Raw genomic sequence first — 25,390 nt, 5'->3', positions numbered from 1 at the left:
ACCTGCTCCGCGCTGTACGAAGAGTATGTTAGTTTTATGGATCATGTTTTTACTTCTCACCCAGAAGGTAGATTTAAGAAAAAATATTGTCTTCTTTTTCCCTAAAGAATCTTTCAGGGGGTGTATGGAGGGGCTGATGCAGAGTCCTAAATTGGCAGAGGGCTTTTGTATGGGTGCAAGCAGCTGACCGCTCCCCTAGCTCCAGGTACAGATCTTGGTTGTTGAGCAGAGACGTACCTACCCGCCAGAAGCCTGTGTATCTCTCCTGTTCACCTTCCTATGCCTGCCAGGGAGCACTGCTTTAAACTAAACAGGAAAGAGGAAGCAATGTTCACTCTACACTATAAACCTGTTAACTACTAAGTGAGGAGTAACAGAGGGCAAATACAGGCCAGCTCTAGCTCTTTGGTATCCCTAAGTACTTTGCAATTATCTTGGCATGTAAAAATCTCAGAAGTGTATTTAAACAAAATTTATTTAAAATTTTAACTTTAATACGCTTCCACAAATCCCATTCCCTGCTTTTAGTAGGATATAAGGATTGTCAAATCAAAATAATTAGATGCTAAAATTTTAAAAAGTTAGGAATCCTACAAGGCTATACAGGAAATAAAAGCATTCTGTAAACCCCAGGTGATACTAATTTATTCAAAACAAGTTTAATCATTTTATTGTTTATTATAACTTTTAATATAACTTTAAAAACATTGCCTTTTTTCACCCACAAGTCTTTGGAAGACTTGAAAGTCATAATTAGTAGTTCATGATTATGAACTGCAAGACCTATATAGTATAAGCAATAGATAATAAAAGGAAAAGACTGTCTTTAAATACTTATTTATGCAAATGAAGTGAAACAACGTAACTTGACCCTTGACAAAGTAGTTTATTGTAAACCCATAAGAAGAGAAAAAGTGGAGACCCAATGCTTATAAATTTGGGCAGGAATATATTGAAATATGAAAGATGATAAACATAATCACGTGGGTCTGTCTTATGTAAAACCCTCAATAAATACTTACTGAGTAAGTATTCGGCTCAGCAGGTATCTTATTCAGCATATTTATTTCTAGTAATGTATATTTAAGGCGTCATGGGCTATAATATAATATAAATATATATGTGTATAAAACATTATCATGTCGTATAGATATTAGTGTTTTAGTCCCTGCCCTCAAAAGGCATATATTCTTTTTAGAGAGTTAAAAACAGGTGTGAAAATACTGAAAGAATATTATACCAGTGATGTTTAGTAAGATGCTGATTAACTGCCTCCCAAGTGTACTTATAGATCAGCACTGTCCAATAGAACTTTCTGTGATGATAGAAATGTTCTATATCTATTCTGTCTAATGGCCACTAGCCACATGTAGTTATTGAGCACTTAAGCTGTGTCTAGGACGAATGAGGTTGAACTTTATATTTTATTTATAATTTTACTTAACTTTAATGTGAAGAATAATATGTGACTAGTGGCTACCTTACTAAACAGCACACTTTTCAAAGTCTTTTTTATCTCAGGACACCTTTGCACTCTTCAGAATCCTTTAAGACCTCAAAGTGCTTTTGATTATCTGGGTTTGTTGATTAATATTTATTCTTTTCAAAATTAAAACTGAAAACACTTAAAATATTAATTGATTCTTAATAACAGTAAAGGCAGCTGGGTTCACGTATCTGCTCTGTCTTCAATCTGTTGTAATTTGTTTTGGTTGAAGTATGTTAAAACATAGCCTCACAGTTATGTAGTTGGAACAACTACAGTTATGTAGCTGGAATTAGCTTTTTCAGATAATTGTGGGTATTCTTTGATTACTACCCCAAAACTCATCAAGCAGCAGCTCATTAGTTGCAGTGTGAGTGGAACAGGAAACCATATAATGATTTCGTAGTCTGTTACATGAAAATCCATTGGTCTATCTTGAACTTTAAATGGATCTTCTGTACAGTCATGAGTCTGTAACATCATGCATTACTCATTTGGAATATATTGGTTCACTGAGTTGTATAGATCTTCCAAATGTTGACCCTTTTCATTTTACCATGTCAAAAAAATCAGTATTAGCCCTAGTCCCTTCAGAAGAGTCTTTAAAATTGGGAAGCTGTGAAACTCACATGTTTTCCAAAATTCTAACTTATAACTGAAAGCTCAAATTTTATCATTGGAAACAAATTTGGGCTTTTGTTTTCCTTTAAGTGACAGGCTTACTTTTTTTTTTTTTAATGTTTCTCAAACTCTTAAGTCTGAAAAAACATAATTAGTTGTTCTTTCAAGTAAAATTGGTGTACCATGAGCAAAGCAGCTAGTTTAGCTGGCAACTCAAAACAATTACATGCTTTGATATCCAGCAGAAATGTTTTATGTGTACATCCCATTTTGTCACACAGAATATTTAAAAGACATGTTCTAATGAATAAAGATTTAATAAAATAATTTTTACTACTTCATCAAAGCATTCTTTTTTTGCGGTACGCGGGCCTCTCACTGCTGTGGCCTTTCCCGTTGCGGAGCACAGGCTCCGGACGCGCAGGCTCAGCGGCCATGGCTCACGGGCCCAGCCGCTCTGCGGCATGTGGAATCTTCCCGGACGGGGGCACGAACCCGTGTCCCCTGCATCGGCAGGCGGACTCTCAACCACTGCGCCACTAGGGAAGCCCCCATCAAGGCATTCTTAGGTGAAATGGCAATTATTTTTAAGCTGGAAATGAGTGGCAGTAAAGGATACAAGGATACAGTTTGTTGCCATTGCTTTGAATTGTGCTACAAAACCAACAGTTTTACCCACCACTGCCTTTGCATCAGTGCAGAATGTCAAAAGAGTAGTAAATAAGGCAAATAATGTAGCATCTTAGTAGTACTATAGCAACGCTTTTGACCTTGCTGGTATAGACGATGAGGGAGGAGGGAAGGTACCTTTAACAAGGACAGGTTGGGGAAGGCATCACGACAGAGGTCAGTGTGATATGCGTGCTCTGCTTTGCTTCTCTTTTACCTGCCTTTTCCCATAAAAAAAAAAAAGTGAGTAGGAAAGCAGTTAACATGTAAAAAACCGTTTAACCATGTTCATTTGTATTTTACATTTTAATCATTCATTACCTCAAGTATTCATTGAATATCTACTTTGCATAAGTTATTTTCATCGTTGAGAAATTGGAAATATATAGTGTTTATGATAATGATCATGCCAATAAGAGCATCTTACTGACCCTACTATTTATAGAGCACTTGCTCTGTGCGAGGTACTGCATTTATGTGCTTTTTCCTTTTTAGTAAATTTATTTATTTTTGGCTGCGTTGGGTCTTTGTTGCGATGCGCAGACTTCTCACTGCAGTGGCTTCTCTTGTTGCGGAGCACGGGCTCTAGCGCACAGGCTCAGTAGTTGTGGCGCACGGGCTTCGGTGCTCTGCGCCGTGTGGGACCTTCCCGGACCAGGGATCGAACCCATGTCCCCTGCATTGGCAGGCGGATTCTTAACCACTGCAGCACCAGGGAAGTCCCTGTGTGCTTTTAAATGTATTTATTTAATCTTCATGGCAACCTCAGGAGGTAGATTTTTATAGAAGGTCCACTGGATCTTTTGCCAGGTTCACAATTTTTTTGTGTAAATAGGCAAATTACTTAGCTTCTTTGGGTTTTAAGTGTAAAATATGGGACTGAAACTTAATCTTCAAATCCTTTCCAGGTTTAAAATTTATTAATTTAACATATATTTCACAGCAGGGTGATCCTTTATTGACACGTTATTAGAATATTCCACACTTTATTAGGAAACCGTAAAAACAGTTACAGAATCATTAACAAACTTTTTGAAACCTTTTAAAGTCTCTTTCACTTTAAAATTCATTGATTGTAGACATCTTTCACAGCACTTAATCCTTTATTGACATATTGTCAGAACACTTCACACTCGACCAAAGACCTAATATAAGCATGTGAACATAATGAGAACATCATGAGATATGTGAACATAATGAGAACATCATGAGATATGCGCTATTGCAGAGAATGTAAGAGTTTGTAAAGGAGCACAAAGATTGAAACAAGAGTCGTGACGAGGCAAGAAGAGCTCCACCAAAGCAGTAGCATTTTAATGAATTCACAGATCTCTGAAGTGCCTTCAAGAGGCCCTGTACTGCTTGGAACTAAGCTCTTGGAGCGAACGAGACAATGTCTTTGCCCTCGTGGAGCTTACATTTTTAGTGGGAAAGTATAGTAGGGAGAATTTATGAGTACATTACGTTACACGACAAAGGAAAATTAAAGTAGCAGAAGAAATTCAGGTTGCTAATCAGCTGAACTTAAAATAGGGAGATATTTTGGGCTATCCAGTTGGGCCCAGGGGTAAGCGCCCTTAAAAGTGGAGGTGAGAGAGACAAAAGGAGGGTCAGTGTCAGCGATGTGACGTGAGAGAGTCTCAGCTGGCCGTCGCTGGCTGTGAAGGGAGAAGGGGGTCACCTGCGGGGAGTGCGGGAAGCCCCTAGAAGTTAGAGAACACAAGAAAATAGGCTCCCCCAGAGCCTCCAGAAAGACCACAGCTCTGCCAACACCCTAATTTTAGCCCAGTGAGACCTGTCTTGGACTTCTGACCTCAGAACTGTAAAATAATGAATGTGTGTTATTTTAAACCTCTTAAGTTTGTGGGAATTTGCTACAGCAGCAACAGAAAACTAATATAAAGGAAAGAAAATAAACAAGTAACTGAACAGTTTAGACATTTACGGATTGGATGCTGTGAAGGAAATAGGATGATGTGAGAGAACCCCGGTGGAGCAGGTTAGGTTGAGTGGCCATGGAAGGATCATTTGACACTGTGACCTTGGGGTGGAGATGTGGAGAAAAGAGCCAGTGAGGAAGGAGCTGGGAGCAGAGCATCACTCCAGGCAGAGGGGAGGGCGGGGACAAGGGCTTGGGGGTGCAGGAAGCCTGGACACATGCCAAGTGCAAGATCATCCAGTGAGAATGTGTAAGAAGAGGGGAAAAGAAGGTGTGGGCCCGAACTTGCAGAGCATGCAGGCCATGACAGAACGCTGCAGAGCCATTAAAAGATTTCAAGAAGGAGAGTGGCATCTTCTGCTTTTATGTTTTGAAAAGATCGTTCTAGCTGCCGCTGGTAAATACGGACAGGGATACCGACGAGGTAGGTCTTACAGGATCCAGAGGAGGGCGTGGAGAGGCATGACCAACAGGATCTGTTGATGGCTTGGATGTGAGCTCTGAAAGACGAGTATGAATTCGGCAGTAGAGGAAAAGGGGCGAAGGGGAACGTGAACATACAGAGTTGCCTAGGGAATAGAAGACCTTGGGCAGAGTGGTAGGGGTCAAGATAAAGAGGTAATTGAGGCCGTAATGTTCACAGTCTACAGACCCTTATTTGCTGCATATAGGATTTTGGAATTCATGGTGTATGCAATGGAAATTTAAATCGAGAATAAAACAGTCTCTGAACTGAGATTTGTAGTTATTTGTGTCTTCCAATGTCATTCTGATGTAAAGACAAATAATAAGGACATTTGAAGTTTTATTTTCTTAGATTCTGAGGTCAGAAAGGCTTGATTAAGTGCTTGTCAGTGAAGTGTCTAATAATTCATCGTGACCCTCTCTCTCTTCCTGGTTTGTTTGTGAGGGCGTGTGGCTCGTTCGCTGGCCCTGGCATTCTGCTCCGGGGAGGGCACAGTAGACGTAGGCTCAGGCAGGACCTCGGGAGCCACGTGGGCTTGGGTTGGGGTCCTGGCTCCAGTGTAACTGGTCTCCTTTGGCGGTTCCATAACCTAAGTCTCAGTTTCCTTATCTATAAAATAAGAATATTAGTAGCTCTTCATGTGGCTCTTGTAAGGATTAACTGATTCCGTGCTTATAAAACACTGTAAAGTAGATAGCTAGTGGGAAGCAGCTGCGTAGCACAGGGAGATCAGCTCGGTGCTCTGTGACCACCTAGAGGGGTGGGATAGGGAGGGTGGGAGGGAGGCGCAAGAGGGAAGAGATATGGGAACATATGTATATGTATAACTGATTCACTTTGTTATACAGCAGAAACTAACACACCATTGTAAAGCAATTATACTCCAGTAAAGATGTTAAAAAAATAAATAAAAAATTAAAAAATAGAATACTTAGTACTTCTTGGGGCAGGGTGCAAAACTATGTAAGTGGCATTGATTAGTTTAACTTTCCTTTTCACCAGTAGTAGAAATTCAGTAGGTCATAATGTCTTTTTAAATACTTTTAAAATACTCCTTTCTCTGTCTGTTTCTGTCTATGATATTAAAGTTTCCATTGATGTGTGTTTTTCCAAGATTCTCCACTTCTTTCACCACGAAGGCCATTTACTCGCTAAGATAAAGTTTATATGAAAACTTAGGTGTGGTGAGTTCACGTGATCTTGTTTACTGGATATTGTTTATTTTCTGAATAGGTTCTGTCCGAAGATGGTTACCATTCCAACTGCTTCTCAGATAAATCAGGTCCAGGAAAATACTAGAAATTCTTTAGTACAAAGTTCAAATACATTCAACTTCTCGACAATGTATTTCAAATTAAAAACCCAAAGTATTCAAAATTTTATTTCTGTAGCATATTAACAAGGTGTAAAAGATTAGACACAATGAGGTAGGGAATCCTATAGTATTTATTTTCTACATCACTCTTAGCATTTATTTACTGTCACATTCTCATCATAATATTCAACATATATCATTCATATTTTGTGAGTATTGCATGCATCTCGGAAGCAGAGACTGTAGACCACATATGTCTTCATCCTCCCACCTTCTGGAGCACTTAGGTCAGAACTAAAGTCTTCATTCTACTTTGATAACTCACAAGCTTGTAACATGTAATGTTTAGAAGATCTCAGTAAAACTAATATCTAGTTACCTATTAAATTGTTTTTAATGCTTCATTAAGAATAAATTCCAGTTCAGACCTTACTGCTGTGATTCTTGTTCTTCTGTGATGAGTCCATAACGAAGTGAAGAGAGCTCCTTTATGAGGCTAGACTTGGGGAATGAGTACGTGCAGTGCCCTCAGGAATGCTTCAAAGACGAGGTCCCCCAGTGGTGCCTTGAGCCCTGCTTGATTACTGTGTGCTGCCCCCCCTGGAAGCAAGGGACCACCCATCCTTGGGGTTACAATCTGTTTCGTTCCATTTCTCCTGACTTCCTTTCCAGCTGTGAGCAGTGGTGTCCAGCACACGGCCAGGAGTTTTCAGTTAAACACACTGTATACTAGTTGAAGGGAACGTGAAAAACTCACATGAAAAGATTTAGAATAAAATTCTTGTCCTCTGCCTTCATCTTATTTTTCATCACCAGTTCAACCACAAGTCGGTGAGTCTCAAAACCAGTCAGGGAAAAAGTGCCTTCTGGGATTGGTAAATGACAAGATATGTCTCGAGGAAAACTTAGCATCATGCCAACTCCTGCAGTAGAAGCTACTAACATATGATTGTGTGGATGGGTGTGTGTGTTGCTGTAACCTGTGCTTTGGGAGTATTAGTTGCCTTTGACAAGGCGAAGCGAGTGCTCTCCACAGGCCTCCCTGGGCGCCTGCGGAGTACGAGAGCAGCTGCCCTCGGCACCGGCACCGGCGGGAAGGGCAGGAGGCACAGGCCTGGGTGGTCACTTACGTCTCTCTGCAAGCGTCACTTTCCTTTTTCGTTTTGCGTGATGTCACACTTTTAGGTAGCTATGGATAGAAAAGGTGAATGTTATTCTTACTGTAAAGCAGGCAGCCGTCTTTCACATATGTAAGACAAATAGAGCTGTTATTTTCTAATAAGAACTTAAGTTGTTTTATTTCAAAACCTACAGGATGTATATTTACAACTTACTTGTTTTCTTCCTAAATATTATTTTTAACCTTTATTTTTAAGATTTCACTTCATGTTGTTTCTAATCATACCCTCCTATCTACTGTTATTAAAATTCAAGTAACAGAAATATTAAGAAAACGTTCCCCCTGATCCCAGTTCAGTTTTCTTTTTTTTTTGTTTTTTTGGGGTTTTTTTGTTTTTTGTGGCTGTGTTGGGTCTTCGTTTCTATGTGAGGGCTTTCTCTAGTTGTGGCAAGCGGGGGCCACTCTTCATCGTGGTGCGCGGGCCTTTCACTGTCACTTCCTCTCTTGTTGCGGAGCACAGGCTCCAGACGCACAGGCTCAGTAGTTGTGGCTCACAGGCCTAGTTGCCCCGTGGCATGTGGGACCTTCCCATACCAGGGCTCGAACCCGTGTCCCCTGCATTGGCAGGCAGATTCTCAACCACTGCGCCACCAGGGAAGCCCCCCAGTTCAGTTTTCTGATGTTCACCACTAGCAACAGTATGCTTATATTATTTCAGACTTTCTCCCTGCACATTTAAAACTTATATCTTTAAAAAAAAAATTTAAGTAGGGCTTCCCTGGTGGCACAGTGGTTAAGAATCTGCCTGCCAATGCAGGGGACACGGGTTCGAGCCCTGGTCCCCGAAGATCCCACATGCTGCGGAGCAACTGAGCCCGTGCGCCACAACTACTGAGCCCTCATGCCACAACTACTGAAGCCCGTGCTCCACAACGAGATGCCACCGCAGTGAGAAGCCCACGCACCGCAACAAAGAGTAGCCCCCGCTCGCCGCAACTAGAGAAAGCCCGCGTGCAGCAACAAAGACACAACACAGCCAAAAAAAAAAAAAAAAAAGTTTAAGTAATACAAACATTTAAACAGTCTTATAGAAGGAATAAAATAGAAAAACAACAGGTCACTCTTTCTTCCTCCATTTCTTCACTTGTATGTCCTTCCAGGCAGTGTCGTGCATTATTTAGGTGCATGTACATGTGCTCTGTGTATTTTCTACCGGAATGGGGTCAGACTGTTTCGGAGGACTCCTCTATATTAGTACAAATGGATATACCTCGGGTGGCTATTCAGGTTTTTTGTAATTAAAAACAAGTTTGCAGAGAAACGTATGTATACGTATGTGCACACCTGTGTAAGTTCATTTAAAGGGTAAATTCCAAGAAATTGCTGGATCAGCAGGTAAACGTTTTAAATTTTGGAAAACACTGCCCAGTTGACACAACAACGTGAAAGCGTGTGTCTGTTTCCTCAACCCCTGCGTGTACCGTGAGCTAATGAACAGTTAGTACTGATGGGCAGTATCGCACATGCATGGGGGCACAGCAGTGAGCAAACCAAAGAATCTTGCCCATGTGCATTTTACATTCTAGTGAGAGGAGACAATTAAAAACTAGTAAAATGTTACGGCAGTGGGCAGCACGCACTTTAAAAAGAGAGACGTCGCAGGAGCGGGGTGTGCTCTCGCGGTGCAGGAGGTCTGTAACTGTAATTAGGGCAGTCTGCAGAAGCCTTGACCAGAGCATCCGGAGGGCAGGGAGCGGGCGTAAGGGCGCACGTGGAGTCCAGGCGGCGGCAGCGGCGGGCACCTCTCCCGAAGGGCCTATGGATTGCAGTGGATGAGGTGGGAACCCACTGGCTGAGTTGGGAGAAGGGTGACAGGGTCCCCCTGATGTGGTGGAAGGGTTGCTTGGCTGCCATCCCAAGAACTGACCGTAGGGAAGCAAAGGAAGCAGTAAGAAGGCCTGAGAGGAGCCCGTTAACGATATTCAGGGGGGCAGGGGGGTGCAGAAACTGGTCAGATGCCAAATGGGTTTTAAGATACATCCCCTCTAGGTTAGACGTGGAATATAAGAGAAAATAGGGAGTCAAAACTGACACCAAGATTTTTGGCCTGAGCAACTGGAAGAACAGAATTGCCATTTACTGAAGTGAGGGGACTGGAAGAGGCCCAGGGGTCGGCTTTGGGACACGGCAGGTTTGCATCTTGGTCACCCAGGTGGAGGCGTCAGGTAGGCAGTGGACGCCCAGGTCCGGAGTTCCGAGGAGAAACGGGACTCGGATATGAAGCAGGTTTGGGGCCGTGAGACAGATGGAGGCCCGGAGGTGGAGGAAAGAAACAGAAAAGCAGCAAGGGGTTAGGAGGAAAACCAGGAGAGTCAAAGCTACATAAATGCAAGCTGTTCACGTTATGTCCATAGATCACGTTACTTCCTTATTGTATATAGGCTCTGGGATTGGTCATTTTCTTAAATAAAAATAAACTAATTAAATAAGAAGAAAAAGAAAAAAAAAGAAGAGAGGGCTTTGACAAGGATAGAGTGATGGATGATGTCAGATGCTGCTAGGAGGTCGTGTAACATGAGGCCTGACGATTGTCGATGGATTTAGCAATGTAAACATCCTTCACAGCCACAAGATAAGAGCAAATTGGAAGAAACGTTGGAGGCAAGTGTAGGCAGTGTTTTCAGGAGGCTTTGCAGGGAACAGGGACTGAGGTATAGTCTGGAAAAGTGAGATTTAATCAGAATAGGGGCTTTGAAGTCGGAGAAAGGCAGGAGAGTTAAAGGTGTGTGTAAGAAGTAATGATATTATAACAATGTAGGATTAAAGTAGGTATGTTTTTAATTGGCAAGGTTGAATGTCTTTTTTACATGCTTATTGGCCATTCATATTGCTGTGTGTGTGAATTACCTTTGCATATTCTTATTGGGTGGTTCATCTTTTTTCTCATGGACATTTAAGAATTCTTTGTATAATAAAGAAGTCAGCCTTTGATAACATGCATTGCAGATATTTTTCAGTTTGTCATTTGTCTTTCGACTTGAATTTTTTCTATATATAATCATGGGTTTCACGTCGTGTTTGTAACAGCCTTCCTTATTCCAAGTCTGTAGAAGGACTTGCTTGTGCTTTTTTCTGTTGTATCTGTGGTTTCATTAGTGTTAATTAAAATCTTTGATTCATGCAGATTTCATTTTGGTTAAAGTTGTGAGGTGGGAGTCTGATTAGCAAGACTGCCATATGTTTGGGGGTCTGTTTCTGGATTCTATGCAAGTGCATTGATCGTTTGCCTGTCCCTGTGCCTGTAAAAATGTCTTTCCATTCTATAGCTTTGAGATGCTTTCCCTATCTGGTATGGCTAGTCCATGTTCTTCTACCACCACCGTTACTATTAGTTTTCTGAATTTCCCTGAATATTTTTGTGTTTATTTTCCCAGAAAATAATACTACTAACATCATGTATTGAGCACTCATATGCAGTACATTAAGTTTTTTGCATATATAATTATTTTTATCATTATGCCAACCCTGTTAGGGACATACTGTTATCATTCCCATCTTAGAGATGAGAAAACCGAGGCATGAGAAGGTTGAGTAACATGGCCAGTAAGTGGGGAAGCTGTGATTTGAACCAAGCAGTCTGGCTCCAGAGACTGAGCTCCTAGCTCTCCTTGTAAACTTTAGAATCATTTGGTCTAAATCATCTAGATTTAGAATCTAAAGTATCATGTTAGTATTTGGACCAGAATTACATTGAGTTTGTAGATTATTTTAGGTAGAATTGAATCTTTACAATATGAAATCATTCCACCCCCAAGAGGGATGTCTTCATTCATCCATATCTTTCCACACGCAGTGGGGGTGTGCAAGCTCCCCACTGTCCTCCAGGCTTCTTTTTTTCCTTCATGTGTTATCCTTTGAGTAGCTATTATTAATAGAATTTTTATTTTCCTATGTCTTTAGCAGGTTATTGTTGGTTTATTGGAAAGCTATTGATTTTTTTCTGTTAAATTCATAATTAGTCATTTACCAATTTTTCTAATTACTAATAGTTTTTTAATGATTTTTTTCTTGCATTCTCCAGAAACATATCACCTGTAAATAATAATTTTGCTTTATTTTTTCCAGTATTTGTGCTTTTTCTTTTGTTCTTTTAAAAAATCAGCTTGTTCTTTTAGAATACTGCTAACTTCTAATGACATTAAACATCTTTATCTTAAAATTGCCTCCAATACATAATAGTTTATCATGATACTGACTTCAGTTTTATTTTTATGAGAAAGCATTTATCAGCAAGGAATAGTGAATTTTTTCAAAAGCGTTTCGGTTTCTATACAAGTCATATTGTCTCCTTTACTGTGTTAATGTAGTGAACTCTCATATATTTCTTAATGTTGAGTATATTTTATTTGGAGTTTTTACATCAGTGATTACCAGTGAGACTGATTTTATGAGTGGGCATGTGTGTACTCTTCCTCAGACATTCATTGATTGATTGCCGCGTTGGGTCTTCGTTGCTGCGCGTGGGCTTTCTCTAGTTGTGGCGAGCGGGGGCTACTTTGTTGAGGTGCGCGGGCTTCTCATTGCGGTGGCTTCTCTTGTTGCATAGGGTGCAACAGGCTCTAGGTGCACGGGCTTCAGTAGTTGTGGCTCATGGGCTCTAGAGCTCAGGTTCAGTAGTTGTGGCACAGGGCTTGGTTGCTCCACGGCATGTGGAATCTTCCTGAACCAGGGCTCGAACCCGTGTCCCCTGCATTGGCAGGCGGAGTCTTAACCACTGTGCCACCAGGGGAGTCCCTGTTCCTCAGATTCTAGTTGACTGTTACTATGCGGCTTCATAGAAAGAATTTGGACTCTTTGCATTTTCCTCTCTCTTTTTAAAAGGCAACAGAATTATCAGTCCTTTGAAGATCTGAAGTTCACCTGGGAAAACTTATCTGGCACTTTTCGGTTAACTATTTGATAACTTCCTAAATTTATTCTATGGTCTGTCTACCATTGGTCTCTCTTCCATAATTTTATAAATTCTATCAGATGTAGCTATAAGCATTTACAGTGTCCAGAAAAGTTACTTCATCCATGTTTACACATTTACCTGCTTAGATTTGTGCAAAATATTTATACAGGAAGTAGCTTAAATTACTTTTAGTTGGAGTTACTTCTCTATTTGCATTTTAATATCGAATATTTGTGCCTCTCGATTTTTTTCTAGTGTTAAGTGGGCTAGTGACTTGTCTATTTTACTGATACTTCAAAGATCTGGCTTTTGGATTGATTTATCAATTATATGGCTTCTCTACTTTTTGACTCAATAATTTCCATGTTTATATTTTTAATTTCTTTTTCACACTTTATTTGCATTTTGTCATACTGCCTGTGTTCCAGAGGTAACAAGTAATGTAAATTAAAAAGCATCCTTTTATAAATGTAGAATTAACCTATGAAGGAAATATTAGTTATTAATAATTTAGTGTGAGTTATTTTAGTCCATATATTTTCCTCACCTGTTCGTGAGACTGAATTTACTTTAATCTGCTGAGAACTTTGCTGTTTAACTGTTCCACCAACCTTTTTGTGAATTGTACTAACACTGGCTGCAATAAGCTCCCTGGATGAGTGGGAGTTTTGATACGGCAGGACAAGGGGAAGGTCACTTGGGATGGCTCTTGTTGGGGGCCATAGACAGCGGACCCGTGGAGAATGGGGGAAGGGCCAGAGTAAGGATGGAGAGAGGACCAAAGACGGATCCCATGGAAACCTAGTATTTTTTGTGTGATGAGAGAGGGGAGAAGACAAGTCAGCTTTCAGTCTATTAATAGCTGGTATCTGGAGGCATTGAAAACCACCAGCCCTTTTGCATGGGGTCAACTTCAGAATCATTGACTTTCACTGAAGTTATGTTTTTCAAATTATTTTGAAAATGTAAAAAGAGTCGATGATTATTGTTCATTAGATACCCTAAGTTAAGAAAGATTTTACCTAGAGAGGAATTGAAATAACTTCCCGCAAAACTGGCTGAACCATTAGTGTTTATTAAAACCTCACATGTTCATAGGGCTTGGAGCGCTCTACAGTCACTGTGATGCCTATTTTTAAGGGACTTAAATGTAAAATTAGATAATATACACATTGTACATTATTTACTGGATTACTTGTATGTTATATTAAATATGCATATTATATCATAACTTTATGCAGTAAATAATATAGATAGTAAGTTAATCTTATCTGTAAATCAGGTCAAAAGCCAGATTAACAAATACTGACGGTGTAGACTGAGCGTAGTGTTTATGGACAGCGTGAGCTCCTCTCTCTTGGAGTAGTATTTGCAGAAGTTTTCTATAACCTTATGAATTGTCAAATAACCTCTCCTTTCTATTTCATGTGTTAATTTACAAGTTTCTTTATATGGTTGTCACTGCAGCTTTGTCTTCATTTTCCTGAATTATCAGTAACACTTAAATATACTCACTGACTTCACTGAGAAGAAAAGTGTGGCCTCAGATTCAGTTCAGCAAATAATTCTGTACCTACCGTGTGGAAGGCAGTGAGTGTGCCAGGGACTCTGCTCAGGACAAGAAAAATACGTGACGTGACATCATTTCCGTCCCAGTGATGTCGAGGGGTAATGGAAGCACCTGTGCTGGTCTCCGCCTTTCTCTCCACGTTTCATGCACTCACGCCTAAGTCACATTGTTCTCAGCCTAGTGCAGACACGTGTAAAATATTCTGCTCCCCAGTCCAGCTATGATCTTGAGCAGACGTGCAGTGTACCTCTTTTTCTAGGTCTTTCTTAAATTATACCAGTAGGTTAGACTGATGTATATGGAAGAGTTTGTTAGAAGGAGTCTGTTAGTTTTTAAGGACCAGTCTTAGGTCTTTTTCTAAGAGAGATTTTATCTCTCTTTTCTGCCATGCGGATGAGTGTGTGTTGGGGGTTAGGTAGGAATGAGTGGGACATAGTTAAGCATGAAATACCCCTCCTCTGGAAGGAAAAACACCTTTGTACATCCAAAAATATGTCGAAACGTGGCCTTACCTGTGGCTTTAACCGACACATGCCACCGCTGTCACCGGACAGGAACCGAAAACCTGTGTCAGACCTGACCACCGCCCACTCCCCTACCCACCCCTAGTCTCCCGCTTAACGTGCAGGAACCCAACCTGCTGTTCAGAGCAACTGTAGACAGTGTCTGGTGGGGTCTCTATTTTTAAAGCCTTCAGATATCTTCGTGATGGAAGTTGAGATTGTATTGCTCTCTTCTTGAACTGTCTTCGTCTAATTTAGCTAGTTCTTGTATTATTGTACATTACTTAAGAAACAGGTACGTAGGAGTTTAGCACAGTTGATGTGGTGCTACGTGCAATCAGTACTAGAAATAATACGCTATGTGCTAGTCTTTTAAAGTTTATTGATTATAATGATGATATTACCCCGTGGTATATACTGTTTGTTATATTATTTTGAGATTCTAATGGTTAAAATTCTTTAGTCATTTGCAAATGTTTTTAGTGCCAAATTGTTAAGTTTGGGATTACAGGGCCCCAGAATAGGCTAGACACAAAAATACAAGTTTAAAAATATTTATGATTAGTGCAACCATCTTCTGTCAGCAGGCTTTGTATATAGCAGTAAAAGTGTATGGGTTGTGGAATCAGGCAGACCAGGTTTGGAGTCCAGCTTTTCAACTTAGTAGCTACATAACCTCAGACACGTTACTCAGCTACTTTTCTTGTCTATGAAAGGAAGCTGTAATAGTACCTACTTGTTAGGAACTGTTGTAAGCTTCAGTGAGATGTTGCTGCTGCTGATGGTAACAGCAGGCACTTCTGCAGTCTTTACTGCCTACGAGGTGCTGCTCTAATAAGCACAGCGCGTTTCTAAGTCAGTAGCTCCTCCCAGCCGCCTTGTGCGGGAGACGCTGTTACACCTGGCGTTGATGGTAGCAAATGGCACGAACAGGAATCACCACCGAGAGTCAGCGTGTCCTTGTCCCATTCTAGAATGCATTGAAAATGTTACTATTTTTATTGAAATTTAAATTCGTATTGTGTATTATAAATTATATTTAAAGATTTTAAAAAGCTGTTTACCTTTTCTGTTCCTTTGTCTTTTCTTTCTTAAAATGTTATTTCAGTGAAAACTCAGAAGCAAGAGGTGATGATCACCTGTGATGGTTAATAATATTCCTCTCTTTAGATGTTACTTTTTTAGCCAAAGGGTGCAACAATGTAGAGATACGGAGATAGATGGGCACAGTTGAGATCACTGGCACTCTCATTGGCTATCAGAATTGATAAAGGTCCTGTATTACTCTCTTTGCTTTTTAGTGCTGGGGCTGTACTTTTGAGATTAGCTCTGTAGATCCACCACAGGATAGATCCAGACACACGGGGAGGCTTGCCTGTTATCTGAGTTACGATAATTAATGTAAGTGTTTTGCACTACTTTTGCACAACTTTTTCTCTCCACTAAGTGACTTTGAAGCAGAAGACAGTGTGAAGTCTTGGAAAAATAGTTATCGGTCTTTTTTCCATCTTAGCCAGCAAAATGTATTGCTCTTCTGGATTTTTCAAGTTTTATACCACTTCTTCAAAACATCCTCTAGGAAAATTCACAAGATAATAGTAAAATATATTGCCGTCTCTGTGTTTTGGTCATTTGGCTTATAATCTTCCATACCACAATGGCAGCTTGCACTGGGGGACAGGAGGGAGTTTTGCTAGAGTCCTGGACGGTGACAGGTGTTCTCAGAGGACTTCAGGCCACAGTTGACTCAGACAGAATAAAACAGCTCAGAGTAAAAAGAACTCAATGAAAACTATGAAGCACGCGAGTAAATATTTGAACCATAATGCATACATGTCTTAAAGCCCAATTTTTGGAAAATTTTCAAGCCTAGAATACTCTTAAGTGTGCATGTAAATATCTAGGGTTGACAAAAAAAAACCTACAGCTAACAAAATTGATAATGATAAAACTAAACTGGAGTATACTTCATTAAAAGGCAAGAATAGCACCAATATAAACCCATGGTCAACTCAAGACACTGAAGAAGCACTGAAACCTCCCTTCAGAAAATAGTAGGAATTTCAGCTGTCTGTGAATGTCCAAGCGCGACGAGAGCTTTGCAGTGAGCCGAACCTTCCGTGGCATCCAGGTCTAGTGGAACACAGAATCGATTAACCCTGAGGAAACACTAGCTGTGTTCTAAGTTTAGCTTGTGGCATAGAAATGCCTTTATATACTGTCCCAGCTTTCAGTGACTTTAGTAAGTCATTCAGTAGGCTACTACTAAGGAGCCCTTGACAGTAAAAATAAAGCTAATAGCATTGCGCATCATTTGCCGGTAAGATCCCCCATTCAAACACACACACCTGTATCTTACTCTCAGTTAAAGGTTCGGTGGGAAACCCTTTTCCTCATTCAAACACACACACACACCTGTATCTTACTCTCAGTTAAAGGTTCGGTGGGAAACCCTTTCCCTCATTCAAACACACACACACCTGTATCTTACTCTCAGTTAAAGGTTCGGTGGGAAACCCTTTCCCTCATTCAAACACACACACACCTCTATCTTACTCTCAGTTAAAGGTTCGGTGGGAAACCCTTTCCCAACTGCAGACTGTCCTTTGAGAATCACGCTGTTTACCCACACACACAGTTTCACAATTTACATTGCTCCTGGTGTGGCTGGAGTGCAAGGAATTCCCCGTGTTTCCATATCTACTTAATAAGTTTTCCTTTGACTCAGCAATTCCACCCCTACTAATGTATCTGACAAATGTATTTAAGGAATGTCCAAAGATACATTTACAAGAAAATTTATTATGATGTTGTTGACAATACTTAAACACTGGAAACAAACTAAATTTTGTCCACAGGTGATTGGTTAGTTTCTATCTGTTACAGTGAAATGCTCTGTACCCATCCAGAGGAAAATGGGAAAGCTCCACAGATGCTCACATAGAAAAGCTTCCGGGATATGTAATTAAGTGGCAAAAAACTAAGTGGCAGAACAGTATAATGTGATCCCATGTGTGTGTATTTTAAGTATGCACACATACACTTATATATAGGATTGGTATTAAATGATACGTATGTGTATAAGGTGAGGTCTGTGTTACAATTAAATAGGATAAGGTATGTAAAATGCTTAGTATCATGCCTACCTAGTGCATAAAGTAATTAATAAACCTTGCTGTTATTGTTACCTTGAAAGAGTGAGTTGAGGAAGGAAAAATTGCGAGAGGGGGATTTTACTAATTTTACATGTTTTGTATTGTCTGAATTTTTTACATGTATTACTTTTACATTAAAACTAGAGAGAAAACTATTTGCTCTTGGGGCAAGATCTGGGAAACTGTATTCACACTGAAGTATTACAGACACAACAATACTTGACACTATTCTTCAGATATGGAAGAATTCCCAGTGTGGGCAAAAGAGTAACTCCAGTACTCTCTTGGACAGAGGGCTTTTCCCAGGGTCTGTCAGAGCAGTTTTGGAGACGTGGTTATTAGTTCTCACCTTGACATACACATCCATGCTTTTGATTGTGTTTCTTCTTTTGTGTTCTTGGGTGCGTGTGTGTGTATGAGAAGGGGTATGTGTGTATATATATATATATATATATATATATATGTGTGTGTGTGTATATATATATACACACACATGTTGTTTTAAGCGTTTAGGTGATTATCTTCTTTCAAGAAAGCTTGGAAAATTTAAGGAAGAAATGGAAAGAATAACTGGAAGTGATTGTTGCTTAGCTACGCAAACAAAGCTTTCTTTTTCCCCCTTCCTCTCACACTTATCTTAGCAAGTAAGAATCACCCGGCTAATTGTTGAAAAGAGGTATTCCCGTGACCATACCCCATGAGGTTCTGAATAATTTATCGCATTAGAGTGACTACTACAAGGACTCTAAAGAAGAAATATTGACTGTACTATATAAGTTGTTTTGGTTCTGTGAGCTGTAGTTATTCAGAATTATTATATGTCTTTATAATACTGGTGTGTTAAAGTTTATTGAAGCTCATTAAAAATGTGGAAAGGGTGCCCGTTTGAAAACTAAATGTCATGGTCTTTTTTCCTTCAGAATGATGGACTTACGTATAAACATTACTTAAATCATGTCTTAATTATGTGGAAATTTGGTTAAATTGGTTGATTCTTTCTAAAGTCAGTATGGAATTAATAGGAAATGCATGGGCCTAACTGACAATTTGAAAATACCTTCATTGTGTTAAACTTGATGATGCATTTCTATTTTATTAGGAGAGATGAACTCTTTTCTTAAATTGCAATGCTTTAAAGATTTGAAGCCCTTGTTCTACATAAGCAGCGTCATGTCATATAAACTCATTATGATTGGAGAAGATGTTTGATGTAGTGGTTAAGAACACAGAATATGGAACCAGACTCCTAGGGTTCAAATCCCCACCCTGCCACTTCCTAGATGTGTGGTCTTGGACAAGATACTTACCTTCCCTGTGCCTTGGTTTCCGCTTCTGTAGAACAGGGATATAAGCAGTAGGCGGTAGGTAGATCCTGTGGTCATGGGACTGCTAAAAGGTTTTTGGAAGAATTGGCGAGTTACTCTCCGTAAAACGCCCGTGCGCGTAGCTAAGCGTTTAATAAGCGTGGCTACTGTCACTTGCCTTTTTGTCCACCTGGTATCTAGGAAGTGCTGTGTGCGTGCATGTTATCAAAGAAACCAGCTGCTTGCATTTTACAGGCTAAACCTATTACTGAACACCAGTGTTTTGAGTACTTCTTAAAATGTCTTTGTACTAAGGTGTGAAAACCAGCTTTTGTACTAATTGGGTTTGATTATTTGTTTCTTGTTTGTATTACAGTTACAAACTATAATACTGTGGTAGAAACAAATTCAGATTCAGACGATGAAGACAAACTCCACATTGTGGAAGAAGAAAGTATCACGGATGCAGCAGATTGTGAAGGTGGCGCCCCAGAAGACGGCCTGCCGACAGACCAGGCAGTGCTACCTGGGAGCAGCGCAAGGGAAGGGAACGTGAAGAGCTGCTGGGAAGACGATGGTGAGTTCAGTTTTTCTGGTAATGTTCTATTCTCTGGATTTTTTTTTTTAACATCTTTATTGGAGTATAATTGCTTTACAGTGGTGTGTTAGTTTCTGCTTTATAACAAAGTGAATCAGTTATACATATACATATGTTCCATATCTCTTCCGTCTTCTTTTAAAAAATATATTAACTGAAACGATAAATTGGATGAAAAGTTTGAAATGAACTGTAACTTATTTGCTGTTAATCAGTAGAACGTCTCCTTCTACTTACCAAAAAGTACATTCTAAAGTCAGTGTGGGATTAATAGGAAATGCATGGGCCTAATTGACAATTTGAAAATACCTTCATTGTGTTAAACTTGATGATGCATTGCTATTTTATTAGGAGAGATGAAAGTTATTTTGACCATAACTTGCATGTAATATATTGATCCATATAATATATTGAATTTTGGTAGTTTTTCAAAAACCAGAATCAAGCTTTCCCTATACTGTTGACGTAATTGAACCTATCTTTAATTTCATACTGTGACCTCAAATGAAGAATCTACCAACAAAGTATATTTTGGTATAGTAACATTATAAGGTAATTCAGTGTGCAAAAATCCCAAATGCAGGTAAATCATGGGAATATTGTTAGTGTTTGTAAGCATCTCCCTCCCTCCCTCCCTCCCTCCCTCCCTCCCTCTCTCTCCCTTTTTTCTCTCTCTCTCTCTGTCTCTCTCTCTTTCTCTCTCTCTGTCTCTCTCTCTCCCTCTCCCTCCCTCCCTCTCTCTCCCTCCCTCTCTCTGTCTCTCTCTCATGGTTCTTTCACTTGCTTTAAATTTCTCCCCGAGTGAACCCTTTACAAAAGTAAAGCATGGTTGAGTGGAAGGAGCTGTGAAAGCCAGGAGCCCCCACTAGTGCCCTTGCAGTGAGCGAGCATTGTGTCTAACCTTCCTCCCCATCTGTCAGATGAAGGTGCTTTTTCTTCCAGCTCTAAAATGTCTCCTTTCTACTTTTCCCAGTAAACTATTTAGCCTGTCTTGTGAGAATTTAAGCAACAGTGGGATAAAAAGAGAAGGATGTGGGCGTGGCAGCTGTTGTGAATTAGAGGGATCGGGGGTCAGGCTCGGGGCATCAACCGAGGCAGAGAGGAGCAGGTGAAGGGACCAAGTTCAAGGTCAGGCAAAGAGAAGCTGCCCAGCAAGATTCAAACGCAGGGAAGTCATCTCAACAGGATATCAAAACTCAGGCTAGACAGTCAGGGGAAATGGGTCAGGTATGCAGGCCCAAGAATCTGGGTGACCAAATGTGGAAGCTGAGATAAGAGTCCAAAGAGTAGGCACAGGGTGACAGGAGTTAACAAGTTTTATAGCTAACAGAGGACCTCTGGAATCACATAATCAGCCCCTTGTTTTATGGCGTTACTCATCTGTCCATTCAGCAGCTCTGCAGGAATGGGATTGCAAACTGGAGTAAGACTGTCTCTGTGTGAAAAGTGCTTACAGTTTAATGTGGGAGAGGGAAGTAAGTCACAAAGTCATTATAGTTCGATGTAGGTGTAAATTTAAGAGTTATGTGGAAACACGAGGAAGGAACACCTACACCTGAGAGAGGAGAAGTCCTAGAAGGATCTCCGAGTGAAACAGTGCTGGGCTTGAGTCACAAAGGACCAGCAGAGGTTCAGCAGGCAGAGGAGAGGCACAGGAGGTGGTTTTGCAGCAGAAGGCACGACATACATGGAACCACAAAGATTTGAACAAATGGGGTTGGCAGAAAATGAGCTCAGAGAAGTAAACAAGGGAAACACTATGAAGGGCATCATGTGCTAAGTCAAGGAATTTGAACTTTATCGTGGAAGCTATGAGAATAACAGCACTGATAGGTACTTTAGAAATAAGTCTGGTAGCAATATGGAAAAAGAATCCTGGGAACAGGGGTGTCTAGAGGCAGGAGGTAGTGTCCTCAGTAAAGAGGCTTAATAGTTCAGGCAGTGATGAGAGTTTTGGAACTAAAGAAGTGGGCCTTGGGATGGGAATAAAAGGGAGAGATTTGACAGAAACGTAGGGGGTAAAATATATTAAATTTGGTTGATTCCATGTAATTCTGTGTAATTGAGAAAGAAAGGCTGACATAACTCCCAGGTTTCTGGAAAGTAGAACCCAGAGAAGTTAACTTGCTTATTCATTATCACAGTTGGTTAACAGCAGGGCTGATAACCTGTTAAATTGTAATACTGAGCTCAGAAATTTGGGGAGCAGCTGTTGCTTAAGTATTTACTGTTGGTAGCCAGAACTGATCCATTGGTGTCATTGATATGAAGTCTTAATACAGAAGCAAGAAGGAAATGATTTGTCTGGAAAAGGGGGAGATCAAGAGAATGAGATAGAGGTAAAAAGAAAGATGAAAAAATCAATGAAGAGGTTCTGTTTCTGAAAATACATTCGGATAGATTATTTGGACCAGTGTTCTCACTGAAAATAACTAATGATATTAAATTTTTAAATAAAGAAAGAAATATTCTTGAAAGATTTAAAGAGCTAACTAGATAGTAAGACATTAACAGATTATATATCTAAGTGGATACAGGAAGCCATAGAGGTCAGCAGAGCACAGCATAGAAGACTCTTCGGCCTCGAGGACATTTGCCTCACAAGGGTAAACCTAAGATGTGGTTTTCAGGCCTCTGAGAAGAAACAAAGCCTTGGACCACCAAAGAGTTAGTAGCAGATCCTCCCCTAGTATGGACTACATCCTGACTATGATGAACTAAAAGCAAACCCTCTACCACCCCTACCATCCTCAGGAGTTAGCAAACAAAATTGCCTTGACTAGGGATTGGGGGAATGGAGGATTGTCTCTGAGAAACAGTAACCACAAGCTGTCATGCATTGATTTATAGCTCAGATTCACATCACTGGGCAGCCTGATAAAGTTCAAGCCATAATTGAGTCCAAAGTGGACCTGCTGCCCTACCCATAGACACCAAGCAGAAGCAAAGCCAGATCTTTTGGAGGAGCATACCTTCATCGTAGCACTGTAGAAGTTTCCCAGATAATTCAGCAAGAGGACAGCAGTGTGAGTGAGAGCTACCAGAAACAAAAGGAAGCAGAAACTGACCCATAAGGACTTTAACTATCTGATACAGATTATAAAATGACTGTCATGTTTAAAGAAAACACATGCAAACTTGAAATTACCTGCTGTGGTAGAATAAAATACAGTAGAATCAACAGATTTTAAGAACCAAATAAAACTTCTAAAAATTAAAAAAATAGAATAATAGAAATTCAAATTCAAAGGATAGGTTTAACATTAAAGTAAACAGAGCTGAAGAAAGAATTAATGAATTGGAATATAGGGGGAAATTTATACTAAATGTAACTCAGAGAGACAGATAGAAAAATCCTGATAAGAGACATGAAGGATAGAATAGAAGTTTCTTCTACTCTTAATTCTAGGAGAAGAGAGAACAGGGAAGCAGCAGTATTTGAAGAGATAATGGCTTAGATTTTCTTCAGTCTTGATGAAGGACACCGGACCACAGATTCAAGAAGTTCAGTGGATCTCAAGAAGGATAAATAAATCTATCCCCAGTCACATTATGGTGAAATTACAGATTATCCAAGACAAAAATAAAACTCTTAAAAGTAACCCCCCAAATTCAGATTATGTTTGAGAGGGTGGCAGTTGGACCGACAGCTGAATTCTCTGTAAAAACAGTGGAAGCCAAACATAGTGAAAAGATGCCCGCCAATACAGAATTCTGTACTTCACAAGATATCTTTTAAGAAAGGAGGTGATGATTTCAGACGACTTTCAGGCAATGAAAACAGAAAATGTGTTCTCAGTAGACCCTTATTTAGGCGTGAAGAGAGAAATCCTTGTTAGAGGTCTGAGGTGTAAGAAGAACAGAGAAAATGACAAGTACATGGTAAAGATAGATAAACAAATAGTATTTCCCGGGTTTCCCTGGCGGCGCAGTGGTTGAGAGTCCACCTGCCGATGCAGGGGACACAGGTTCGTGCCCCGGTCCGGGAAGATCCCACATGCCGTGGAGCGACTGGGCCCGTGAGCCATGGCTGCTGAGCCTGCGCGTCCGGAGCCTGTTCTCCGCAACGGGAGAGGCCACAACAGTGAGAGGCCCACGTACGGCAAAAAAAAAAAAAAAAAAAAAAAGAAGTATTTCCCATGAAAATACTCACAAAAAAAACGGGTGTAGCTAAATTTATTTCAGATGATGTTGACTGGAAGGTTAGAAGCATTATTATGGATAACAGGATCATTTTATAATGGCGAAAGATTAAATTCACTGATCAGATATTATTTTAAATGTGTTTGTACCTAATAACGAGGCCTCAAAAATGTATGAAGAAAAAATAGACAATCTACAAAGAGAAAAAGACAAATATACAGTCATTGCTGAGGATTTAACATGCCTTGGTTAGTCATTGATGGAATAATCACACAAAACCAATGAGGATACGGAAGATTTGAAAAGATATATGGACAGTGTACTTAGTAATTGCAAAATAAGTATTTTTTCAAGCTATTTGGAATATTTGTAAAAATTGAACATATACGGGGTCATAAAGCAAATCTCAACAAATTTCAAAGGATAAAATCATACAGAGCATGTTCCTTGAACACAATACAATTAAGCTATGAAATAAGATACATAGAATATTATGTTTGGGAGTTTTAAGGAATACACTTGAATGTATGTTCATGGATCAATAAAGAGATCATAATGAAAATGAGGAAATATTTTGAACTGAATGGTAAAAATATTCTATATCAGAATTTGTAGGATGTGGTTAAAGCAGTTTCTAGAGGAAAATTTAGAGCTTTAAGTACATATTTTAGGAAAGTTTCTGGCTAAAAGTTAATGAACTAATAAGCATCTATCTTAAGAACTTAGAAAAAGAACAGCAAACTGAGTTGTTTGAAAGTAAAAGAAAAGAAAACAAAATAAGTACAGTTAACTCTTGAACAATGTGAGGGTCAGGGTGCCGACCCTCCTTGCAGCCTAGTCAGCCCTCCGTGCTTGCAGTTCTCCCCCAACCACGTGTGTGGTCCCCGCCATGTGTACTGTCCCCCCATGCCTGCAGTCCCTCAGTGCATGCAGGTCCCCCCCCGTTGGTGCAGTTCCTCATCCATGGATTCAGTCCACTGCAAATAGCTTAGTATTGTAGTATTTACTACTGAAAAAATGTCAGCGTGTAAGTGGACCTGTGCAGTTCAAACCTATGTTGTTCAAGGATCAACTGTAATATAAAATTGAAAATAAACCTACAGGGGACTTCCCTGGCAGTTCAGTGGTTAAGAGTTTGCCTTCCAATGCCGGGGGTGCAGGTTCGATCCCTGGTTCGGGGAGCTAAGGATCCCACATGCCTTGCGGCCAAAAAACCAAAGCATAAAACAGAAGTGATATTGTAACAAATTCAATAAAGACTTTAAAAATGGTCCACGTCAAAAAAAAATTTTTTTTGAAAAAAAATAAACCTACAAAAAATCAACATACGCAAAACTTTATTCTTCGAAAACATTAATATTTACAAACCTTTGATGAGATTGATCAAGGAAAAAATAAAATATAAATAGCTAAAGTCAAGAATGAAAGAGTGGACATAACTACAGATACTACAGACATTAACAAGTTTACAGGGGAAATGTGGGACAGGATATTAGAAATTCTTAGCCAAAACTGGCTCAGGAAGAATTGGAAAACAGGAATAGTTC

General features: G+C 39.9%; 1 protein-coding gene and 1 long non-coding RNA gene across 13 annotated transcripts in view; both read left to right on the top strand.

The window, feature by feature from the left end:
* The window catches only part of ZEB1 (zinc finger E-box binding homeobox 1), a 192,700-nt gene that overhangs the window by 96,685 nt on the left and 70,625 nt on the right, over positions 1-25,390 (top strand). For 11 of the 12 annotated variants that reach the window (XM_067704954.1, XM_067704902.1, XM_067704936.1 and 8 more), the window contains exon 2: positions 19,479-19,679. The exons of the other annotated variant lie outside the window; for it this stretch is intronic. In XM_067704954.1, the coding sequence (XP_067561055.1) occupies positions 19,479-19,679 (201 nt within the window). The remainder of the gene's footprint in view (positions 1-19,478; positions 19,680-25,390) is intronic. 12 annotated transcript variants of the gene reach the window in all.
* LOC137206225 (uncharacterized) lies at positions 9,631-19,477 on the top strand. Its single transcript, XR_010934544.1, has 2 exons — positions 9,631-17,014; positions 17,082-19,477. It is a non-coding gene; the product is annotated as an uncharacterized lncRNA (long non-coding RNA).

This window comes from Pseudorca crassidens, chromosome 1 (genome assembly GCF_039906515.1).
Source record: "Pseudorca crassidens isolate mPseCra1 chromosome 1, mPseCra1.hap1, whole genome shotgun sequence".
Taxonomy (NCBI): Eukaryota; Metazoa; Chordata; class Mammalia; order Artiodactyla; family Delphinidae; genus Pseudorca; species Pseudorca crassidens.
This window is presented reverse-complemented; position numbering and strand designations above follow the sequence as displayed.